Here is an 11,000-nt window from a genome sequence, read left to right on the forward strand (position 1 = left end):
TGGAGATTCTTGGGCTGTACCTATCACCTTGGCCTCTGGCTGCAGGGTCAGCGGGAGGACAGGCCCGTGGCGGCTGGTGGGAAGAGGGAGGTGACCAGGCTGAGCAGGAGTCCGGGGAGGGAGGCCCCCGGGGCTGAATGCCTGGAGCGGGGCAGGCTCTGCTCTGGGCTCGCTGCACTCCAAGGGCAGGAGCTGAGCGCTGTGTGCCCGGGGGTGGCTGGTGCCCTCATGCGATGGGCGCGGAGCGGCGTTGGGCCCCTGGAGGCCGGTGCAGGTGCACGGGGGAGGGAGGGACAGAGCAGCCGGCGCTGGGGCCGGTGCAGCCGCCTGTGGGGCTGGCGTCCGCTTTAAGGGGTGGGACGGAAACCTGACACTTCCCTTGTTCCTCGCCGGGACGGGGGTGGTGCTGGGGGGGCCTTCCCTGGCCCCCAACCAGCCGGGACTATAAACTCCAGCCTGAGAAGGCAGAGCCCAGCGGCCGGGCTGTGCCCTGCTGTCCCGGTCCGCTGGGAGCGGGAGCGGGCAGCCCGGGTCCGAGCATGGGCTTCTTCCAGCGCTGCGTGGCCAGGAGCCTCCTGCAGGGCCAGCGGAGTCTGTGCGGCTCCGCGCCGGGCCCGGAGCGCCTCAAGCCGGAGGCGGCGGCGCCAGCAGCCCGCTCCCTGGGGCCTGGCTTCAGGCGCCCCTACAGCGCCGGTGAGTCCGAGCTGTGCGGAGCTAGGGGCCGATCCCCGCAGCGCCGGGGGCTCTCCTGCCCCCCACCTCCCCGCGCAGCGCCGGGGGCTCCCCTGCCCCCCCCCCGCAGCGCCGGGGGCTCTCCCGGGCCCCTCATCCCCCCCCCCGTCTGCAGCGCCTGGGGCTCCCCTGCCCCCATCCCCACCCCCCGGCTCCCATCTTCCCCCCACGGTGTCTCTCCGCTCACAAATCGCACTCCCAGCGCCGAGCAGCATCAAAGCCCGGCGGAGGCCGGGTGGACTAGCTGCTCCGAGCCCGGCTGTCCGGGGGGACTTGCCCTCTGCACCCGGCGGGCCCTGAGGAATGTGCGGGGATGTCTGTAAACTAACAACAAAGCCGCCCGCTGCTCTGATCGCTGCCGGCCGGAGGAGGGAGACCCCTCGCAGCCTTTGTCTCGTAAGCGCAATGTCTCCACGTGCCCGGGGAACATCACCTGCACCTTCCAGTTTGTTTGTTTTGGTTTCCAGTCCCTCTGTGGATGTGCTTCCCCTGCTGCTTCCCAGCTGGGTCATCAGCTGGCGGGGTCTGTGACCTCACTGCCTGCAATTGCTCCCTCCTCGCCAGCCCCTGGCCCAGAGCTGCAAACCTCCAGCCATCTGCTGGCCGGGGGAGGGGGCTGCCTAAAGCTCCAGGGACGGAGCTGCCAGATCCTGCTGGAGCTTCGCACCGGGGCGACCCTCTTCCACCACCAGTTCTCTGGGCCCGGCCTCCTTGGTTATAAATAGGGCTGGAATGAAATCCTCTAGAATGGAAAATGCACACACCACCCTGGTGAGATTCTTCTCCCATGCTGCTTTATTGTGGGTTTAAACTGTAACCTGGAACAAAGAAGGCAGGGCTGTTTACTTCTATGTTGGCGCTTGGAATGGCGCTGCGGGGTGGGAGGGGTTCGATGCTGAGCGCTGGTCCCTTTGTCACTGCAGAGAAAGCTGCTGGGTCTCCCTTTGGTGCCTGGGCCAAGAACACTCAGTCCAGCCAGCCTGATCCCCCTTTGCTGGTGCCCCAGCAGCATGATCCCTGGGGCCTGGCCCTGGTCTGAGCAGGGGACCAGAATGTCCTCCAAATTTCTGGGAGGAAAGAGGAAGTACAGTATTTAAGACAGTGGAGCTCAGATACAATCAGCCCTTCCCAAGTTGTCTTGAGGGAGGTGGTGCTGGCCAAAAGGGGAAAGCTACCCCCTCCTTGGACTCCCCTCTGCGTTTGGCACATGTCCGGCAGTGCCTGCTCTAGAAAATTCATGCCCTTTTTCTTTCAGCAGCTCTAGTGCTAGGAACAGCGTGAGGGCTCGGGTAGATTTGGTCCAGCATCTTCAGCAGTGTCACAACCCCCAAGCACGGCCTGCGCTGGCACCTGCACCATTGCTAGGGATGCGTCTGACACTGGGCTGAGGGGCAGCCATGGGTGACAGGCTCGGTGGGTCCTACATCCCACTCATCTTTTCCCTGTATTCTCTCCTCCTGCTGCAAAGGCCCCTGCTTGAGAGAAATGAGAACTTTAGTTCCTTCCTGTTAAGCTGGGATTTAAAGCTTTGGGGTCTTTCAGAAATCCCCCATAACTTAGCAAAAGAGGAATAGATTCAAGCTGGCCAGGTATTTCATTTAGAAAGTGGGTTCTCCCCTGCAGTCCGTCTGTCTGGTCTAAGTAAAACTCACTGTCCTGGGGCCGAGCATAGGCCAGGCCTGGATTAATGAAAGCATACTGCACTAGGCTGGAACCTCTGCTTACAGTCACCAGTTGGCTGCTAGCCTGGCTCCAAGCAGTTTCAGTGCAACACCCAGCGATGGCTGCAGCTCGGCAAACAATTGGGCATCAAATAATGCACAAGTGCAAGACCTGAAGTCAAGGTGTCGCTCTGCTGTGGGCCTTGCTGCACCATAGAACTGACCATGCGTTAGCCATGATTACCGGGACTCATTTGTCCTGCCCGTGTGGATGGAATCCAGCTGAGATTCAGAGACTAAGGCCAGAAGGGACCATCTAGTCTGACACAACCCTGTGGCACTGGAGTCCCTGAGGACTGTCCACACCATGAATCTGACAGGGTTTAAGCCTGCACTCAAGTTTAGCTCTGCCTGTGTGGGTAATAGCCACATGTGGGGCAAAAAAAAGGGGCTGAAGGGCAGATATCTCCAAGTCTCCTGGTTCCCCGTTCCATGGTCAAACCACAGAACCATGCTGCTGCCTCCATCAATTCTCCCTCCACTTTCCAGTGGAGATGAGATGAGCCTCCGGCTTGGTCTGCCTTTAAAAGTGATATCGACTTAGCTATGACAGTCAGAGTGAATAAACCATGTAGCTATGCTGACCTACCCCCTGTGTAGATGCAGATGTGTTGAGGGCAGAGTGTGTCTGTCGCCAGAGCTAACTTCGTCTGGGGAGGCGGTGTTCCTACACCCATGGAAAAACCTCTTCCGGGGGGGCAGGCTACATCTGCACAATGGGGTTATGCTGGCAGAGCTATGCTGCTATGTCCATGTGGGGTCTTCCTGTCCTGTCCTGGACCATTGTTTTAGTGTTGCCAGTTCAGAGGAGTTGCCCCAGGGTGGCTGACCTGATCCTTTGTTGGCATACAGCCTGTAAAGTGTGTTGGGACCCCACAACTTAATGCAAATCACGTACATTTTGTGTAGCCCCTCGCAGGTAGCTGAAGAGAACACCCAGCCCACTCAAAAGGCTCCTGAGTCCTGTCTTCCGCTGCTAAGGCCAGGGGCTGCTCATCCTTCTGCACCTGGGAAGAGATTGCGCCTGGAGCGAGATCTAAAGAGTTCTGTCCCTTCCCCATGGGGCTAGCTAAGCCCAGGCCTGGCCTTTGAGAGTCTGGTTAATACTAAGGGACTGAGCTTGGAAACAGATGAGTCCCCTGAGGCCTCCAGCTTGGTTCGTTTCAGTTAGCAGATAGCTGAGCCTCAGCTTTCTGAAAGGGGAGAAGTGGGTTCCCTTTTGCTTGCTAGCTGGGGGGAATCCTGCAGGAAGGTGTATTCTCATATCCTGGGGAATGGCTAGTGCGGACCGTGTGCTCCCTGCTGTACAATACACACAAATCCATCCAGGCCCTGACCCAAGCACTCAGACCCATGGGCCAGGAGGTCTCGGGCTGCTGGGGTGGAAATCACTAATATGCTCCCCTCCCCCTTGACATTGTAGGAAGAGAGGGAGGGTGCTGGCTTGGTGAGCTGGGGTGGCCGGGTCACCCCGCGCAGCAGCAGTAGCAGGGAGTGAAAAGCCCCCTATGAGATAGGAGTGGGAGAAGGAATAATTGGGCTGCCCAGACTGATGGAGTAGGGGCAAGGCAAGGGACCAGGATGGCAGAGCTGAAAGTGAAGAATTCATACTGGAGGTTTGGGGCGGGCTATGGGCAGGCAGTGATCGGGTGGGAAGGAGACTGGGGTGGTGTCTGCAGCTGTGTGTTGGAGGCTGGCACTGTGGCTCCTGCTTGGTAGCTCTTCCCACAGATGCTGCAGGCTGCGATGCTCCATGTTTCCCCGCCTGGCTCGGGAGCACTTTGCACAGTGGCTTGTTTCTCCCAGCTCCCTGCGGCCTTGACACGGCTCCAGCCCCAAGCCCAGCCCACTGCTAGCTCAGCCAAAGCAGCTAAGAGCAGCCATCCTCTGCAGCAGCAGCCCAGCGAGGCAGGGGCTGAGCTGAGCCGGGAGTGGGGGAGCGCAGAAACCATTCCTCAGGCTGAAGACCCTGCAAACTCCTGGTAGGCCCAGGGGCTTCCTGCACGTCTCCTCTCCCCACCTGGCTCTTGCCTGGGGAGCTCTAATTGTAATGCATTATGGGTCTGTCCTATTGGATCCAGAAATCTTCCCTCCTGCCTGGTCTATGCTCCCCACCCAGCAGAGAGTCACCAGCAAAGAGGAACTGAGCACCAGCTGCCCTGACCCCCACCCGTGTCCCCTGGCTGAGCCAGGCCCTTCCAGCAGGTCCAGTGGCTGCAGGATACAAGGCATCGCAGCCCCCAGTAGTTCCGGCTGGCGACAAGAAATTTGGCGTAGGGATATGCTGTAGTTCCAAAAGGTGAGGTGTGTGGGTAGGTGAAGATGACCCAGCTGGGGTGGTGTCCCTCGCTGCTAGCAGAGAGCAAGAGCAACTCTCTACTCTGCACGCCCCGTGTCCGTAGGGCTTCCTCTGCAGAGCCTGGGGCTGACGCTGAGCAGAAGCGAGAACTGAGGGAGGGGAGCTGCTAGCGCTGCTGCTGCTGCCTGTGCCCTGATCTGGTCTCTGCCTGTAGGGTCCAGCCTGAGCAGCCCAGCCCCAATTGCACCTTGTGTATTCACAGGCTTGTGGCTACTCTGGGAGGGAAATGCTGCATTTGAGGCAGTGTGGTCTAGTGGGTGGAGCACGGGATAGGGACTCGGGAGTCCTGGTTCTATTCCTGGTTGTGCGACTGGCTGGCTGGGTGACCTCGGGCAAGTCACTTCCCCACCCGGTGTCTTTCCCTTTTCTAAAATGGAGGTGAGGATACTGCCCTGCTTTGAGAGCTGAGGCTCTTTGTTCTTTCTGATCACAGTAACTGTCTCCTCCCATGCTCAGCCACCATGAGCCTCCCTGCTTTCCAGACAGGCATACCCTCAGGCAGGCCAGCAAAGGGCACAAGGCAGAGGGGGGTGTCTCTTGGCCAGACAGTGCCCTTCCCTGGTACCTGCCATCTGAGGAGCTAAAAGCCCTTTGCAGACACTAATGAAGTCAGCCTCCCAGCCTGTTGGGTCAGTGTCATTCTCCTTATTGTGCTGATGGGGAAACTGAGGCACAGAGTGGACCCTTCCCACAAGTCAGTGACAGAGCTGGGGAGAGGGCCCAGGGATCCTGACTCCCAGGTCTGTGCTCTACCCACTGTACATCACTTCTGCAGGTCAGCTCCAAGGCACTGCCTGCCTTTTCTAACAATGAGCCCCCAAAGCTCTGACCCCTGTGCCTTTGCACTGAGTGTGGGAGAGGCCTGCCCTCTGGCTCTTGGGTGACTGAGCCCAGCTGCCAGGGCTGGGACTCCTCACTGAGCAGGAACGATGTTTGCATCCTGTACTCTGGTTGGGCTGCTGCCAGGACAAGCCGATCACAGGGTATTGACTGCAGAGCAATGCCAGCAAGGCTCCAGGCTGGCATTGGAGAGGGCATTACTGATCTGCTGACGCCCATGAGCAGTGTGCACCGTGCTGCCCAGTATCCCAGAGGATTGTCCATCCTGCATCTACCCATTGGTCCCAATGGTCTGGCATCCCACTTCCTTCAGAAGGAGGTGGGAGCCTTGCAGTACACTTGAACAATCGGACAGTGACAAACAGGTGGGGAGTGGGGTTAATTCCTCTGAGCCCGCTGCTTGGCCAGTCTTTTCATTAACACCCATGAGATCTGTGCTGATGATTACTGAGTGCACTGTGCCCAACACTGTCTCTGCCTTGAGACAGGTTTGCTGCGAGGCTCTAGGAACAGGTGTTGATCTTCCAGATCCTGTGTTCTGAGCCCCTGCAGGAGTTTCTGATCTTTGGCCCCGCACGCCCACTCTCTTCATGTGCCAGCGAGGTATTGATGCTGTGCCTATCACCATGGTATCTGAGTGCCTAGGCTTGTCCATCTGCTGCTGCCCCAGAGGGATTTTTGAAGAGCTCAGATTCCTTAAATTGTTCCAAATCCTCAGTCGTGAGAGATGCCAAGCACCCACAACCCCCATTGCAGGACCAGTGGGTGCTCAGCACCTTGTGGGAGCCAACCCTGTGAGAGAAACCTACCCACCCTGCAGTTCCCAGCTGGGACCGGCAGCAAAACCCAGGTAGTGCTGGGATTGTTGGGAATCCTCCCCGAACTTCTGGCTCTTCCTGCCGGCACCATGGGTCTGAGCAGCGAAACAAGCTGCAGCATGAAATCAGTTAACTCTTGCTCCCTGCTCAGGTTGGGTCCTGGCAGGGCTCCCTGTGCAGCTGCTGGGAGAAGGATGGTGCCCAGTCTTGCTGTGTTTGTGGACGGGTGACCTGGGCTGTAACCTGCCCTTCTCCCTTTCTTGGTGCCCATCAGGGATCCCTGGGATCCAGGAGCGGACATTGGTGGCAGTGAAGCCAGACGGAGTGCAGAGGAGGCTGATCGGTGACGTGATCAAGCGCTTTGAGAGGCGTGGATTCAAGCTAGTTGCCATGAAGCTGCTCCAGGTACCTGCTTGCCCCCACCCAGAGGACAGCCTGGTTCTCTGTTCTGGGGTCAGGTGACTGGAGACCTGGACAGACCAGCTAGATGGCGGGGGAATGTTAAAACATGGCCTGGACTTGTGTATTGATGGAAGTGAGGCACTATCAACGCTGGCCTGAGCCAGGCCTTGCTGGCAGGAACTGTCTAACGTTCCCCAACAGTTGCAGCTCGAACCTGGCCCTCAGCACCCCCTGCTGGTCCAGTCCGGAGTGTAGTGTGTCTCCTGATGCATCCTACAGCTCTGGCCCTCCCTCCCCTTACGGCTCTGGCCCTCTACATTCCACTATTGAAGGCTTGATCCTCACCCCCACAACATCTCCCACTGCATCGCCTGGCCTCCATTATTGCAATCCTGCAAGCCCCAACTCTGTCATTGCTCCTAAATCCTGGCTGGTTGCCTGTTGCTATTCCAGTTCCAGGCTTTCTGAGCCAGAGCCAATTGCCACTAGTGTGCTGTTTCGTGGTATGAATATAGGCCTGCTTGGGTTTAGACTGAGTTCTCCAGGCTCATCTCCTTGGTGATTTAAACCAGAATCTGCTGGGGTGGGAGTCCAGTCCATTAACCCTTTGTCCACTGACTGCTAGGTCCCACTACACCCCCTGGGATCCGCAGTGGGGGCCAGGGGCAATGTAAATGGGGAGACATCCCCTTGGTTGGTGCCATGAGCCAAGGAAGAACTGAGTTTGTTTGCCCTCTGGCTCCTGCCTCTGCAGCTCCCCCAGAAATCTGGGTAGAGCCACTCTCTGCACAGGGAAGGTGCAGAGGAAATGCTGAGTGCCAGGAGTTGCTGGATGAACTCTCTCTTCTAGCCATAGGGAGGGGGTATTGATTTCCCATTGGATCCTGTCTTGGGCTCAGGGCTTGTTTCTCACTTTGGGGTCCCCGCTTCCTTCCAGGCCAATGAGGGGATCCTGGCAGAACATTACCATGAGCTGCGGAGGAAGCCCTTCTACCCAGCACTGATCCATTACATGACCTCAGGCCCAGTGGTTGCCATGGTAAGGCTGCGAGCCCAGTTGAGGTGTGTGCGCCTGTTTAGGGGCAAAGGGTGTGGGGGAAGGGTAGGGTGGATTAAAGGCGATGGGTGGGGGTGGGGATGTAGATGTAGGACATTAACTTTAGTTTCATCGTTGATTTCTCTCAATGAAAGGGAATCTTTCAACACGTTCTGTCCTGGAATCCATATTCTCTGGGGCTTTGGTTTCTAAATCCGCTTTGTTCAACACAAGATCCAGTGCTGAATTTGTGCTGAGCCCTGGCACCTCTGGGCCTGGCAGTTCAGAGCCCCGGCATCTCTTGGCTTGCTGTGTCAGTTATGAATGTAAAACAATTGCTTGAGACCCAGCACCTCTTTCATTACAAATTAAGCACTGCCCAGGTCCAAGTGGAGAAGGCTCCCCACCCAGTGCAATACAGGGGACCGTATATTGGGTGGAACTGGGCCCTTCCCTTGCTGTGCTCGGAACCAGCACCTGCCCTGCGTGAGCGCGGGAATCGGAAAGCGAGGGTGACCAGCGTCGTGTGCCCGCCCCAGCCGAGTGACGCTTCAGTGCAAACATCATGAAACCCCCTTGCTCCAGTGACCTGCGGAGGGGCTTATGATCATGGTGGGGGGAGAAGATGATGAGCCTGTGCTGACATCTGTCCCAGGTGCAGCCCCTCCCCCAGGCCCAGGCCCAGGCCCAGGCCTTGCTGCTTTGATACTCGCTCAGCCCTTTTGGCTTTGGCCTTGGTTTCTGTTCGTTTTTTCCTCCCCGCACGTCACTCTGTCTCTGTCCTCTGCTCCACTCCCCTCCCCCACAGAATCAGCGCTCACAGGGCCAATGCTGCCAGTGTAGGCCCAGGATTCTGCACTGTGGCTCAGCTTGGCGTGGCCCTCCCCTGCCTTGTGCCCGGCTGGCTGCCCCACGCTGCTTCTTTCACACTGGGCAGGAGGAGTCTGATGGGACTGAGGAGCTCAACATGATCCCAGGCACCCCCGGCCTTCCCCAGTACCCCCCCACCACACTTCTGCAGGGCCCAGTCAGCCTGCATAATGGCCCTGAGATCAGTCCTGAAGGGAAGACCCAGTTTGGCTGCTGGAGCAAAGTTCTGTCTCCCCAGAGTGGTTGTGCAATGGGAGTTTCTGTGCAGCTTGCCCTCTCTCAGCTCACAGAGCCTGTGTGTATTGCAGGTGTGGGAAGGTTACAATGTGGTTAGGACTTCCAGGGCCATGGTAGGAGATACCGACTCCGCTGAAGCCAAGCCTGGGACAATCCGGGGAGATTTCAGCATCCATGTCAGCAGGTACAAATCGCACCAAGCCAGCCAGCCAACTAGCTCCAGCATGCTGGGCAGTGTCATAGAATCAATCACAGAATATCAGGGTTGGACAGGACCTCAGGAGATCATCTAGTCCAACCCCCTGCTCAAAGCAGGGTCAATCCCCAATTATTGCCTCAGATCCCTAAATGGCCCCGTCAAGGATTGAACTCACAACCCTGGGTTTAGCAGGATAATGCTCAAACCACTGAGCTATCCCTCCCCACATGTGACATGCTGGGCATTCCCACAGACCTAAACCTCCTTGGCAGCGCCCTGGCATCTGAGACAGTCTGTGTCTTGAGCCTCCTGTAGACCCATCCATGGACAGCATTACTGTAGAGGGCTGGTTGCACCATCCCAGTGGCATGGGGTGAGGGGAGAGTACTCATAGGGGGGTAGCTAATGAAATTGTGGGGAGATGCTGGGGAGGGAATGAAGATGCTGGGGGGGGACTGACATAACACTTAAGTGACCAAGGCTATGACATGGGCATATTGCCCATCTGTGGTGGCTAGAGGCAAGGGGAAGGGTCTCGGCTGCAGGACCATGTCCCCAAGGCACCCAGGTTCTGCCCTTAAGGCTGCCTGTCTGCCACCCTTATCACATGTTTCTCTTGGCCACAGGAACGTCGTTCACGCCAGTGACTCTGTGGAGACGGCCCAGAGGGAGATCAGTTTGTGGTTTCACAGCAGCGAGTTGGTGGACTGGGACTGCTGTGACTACAGTAACACTTACCAGCTCTGAAGGCCTCTCCTGGCTGCGTTGCCTGGCCCAGGATCTACTACCTCTGATAGGGTTGCCTTTCTGTAGCTCCTCGGGGCCCAGCGAGTACGCCACAGATCCTGACGCTGCAGAGTGGAGGCCACGCTTCCTTTATGTCAACTTTACTAGAGGGGGCCACACCTCCCTTCACCCTGCTGGCTACCAGACGAGGCAGACACGCCCCTCTTGTCACCGTAATGCCAATAAGCCCTTGGAGATCTGATGTACACGAAGGAAGAACGATGGGGTTAAGTCCTTGAAGGATTCACATTAAAACTTAATTTGTTACAAATGTGACTCTTGTTTCCCTTCTTCTTCTGTTTTCTTGCCCTTCTTGGGGGGGTGAGGATGGGAGTGTCTTGTGGGGCCAGCCAACCACCTCTGTTGTAAAATGCCATGTAAATGGATTAGCCATGGGGCAACCCAGTCCAAACCCCTGATTTTTCCCAGATCCATTATTGTGGAACAATCTGGGGTAGCTGGGTGGATGGCACTGTCCCCATATCTATCAGTATATCGGCAGCTGATTTGAGATTGGCAATGCACCCTAGTGGTTGGACAGAGGCTGAGCAGGAGAGTGGATAGGGCTGAGCCTGGTGGGATTCTGCAGGTGGCTGTGGATGAGGAGAAGCAGCTGCCTGTCCTGATGCTCTGGGAATAGCAGTGAGCAGAATCTCTGGGGGACAGCTCCATCAACGGGATCCAACAGGGTCCACCTGCATAGTGCATCCTCCTCCAGAGCTATGAGACCACCCATCTGTGCATCTGTGTCACAGCCAAATGGATACTGGCCAAAGTTAGATGCTGCTGGTGGTAGTTTGCCACAGCCTTCTCAGTGACCTAGTCTAGCAAGGAAAGATTTACAGTCAGGCAGTAACTAAAGAGATGGTTTGGGGTCTGTGGATCTTCTCATTCCAAGTGTTGGCTGGACTAACACATCCTCTAGGCTCCCTGGGCAGTTGTTCTTCTTGAGCAATACATTGACCACATCAGTGCAGAATGGGCTTAGGTGTATTTCATT

The 11,000-nt window shown here is 57.3% G+C and overlaps 1 protein-coding gene across 1 annotated transcript; it reads left to right on the forward strand.

Moving 5' to 3' along the window:
- Nucleotides 1-400: 400 nt before the first annotated feature.
- NME4 (NME/NM23 nucleoside diphosphate kinase 4) lies at nucleotides 401-10,276 on the forward strand. Its single transcript, XM_038419336.2, has 5 exons — nucleotides 401-693; nucleotides 6,745-6,875; nucleotides 7,810-7,911; nucleotides 9,087-9,199; nucleotides 9,841-10,276. Exons 1-5 carry the CDS (start codon nucleotides 540-542, stop codon nucleotides 9,959-9,961), a joined length of 621 nt encoding a protein of 206 aa, XP_038275264.1. The 5' UTR covers nucleotides 401-539; the 3' UTR covers nucleotides 9,962-10,276.
- The last annotated feature ends 724 nt before the right edge of the window (nucleotides 10,277-11,000 follow it).

This window comes from Dermochelys coriacea, chromosome 10, assembly GCF_009764565.3.
Source record: "Dermochelys coriacea isolate rDerCor1 chromosome 10, rDerCor1.pri.v4, whole genome shotgun sequence".
Lineage (NCBI taxonomy): Eukaryota > Metazoa > Chordata > Testudines > Dermochelyidae > Dermochelys > Dermochelys coriacea.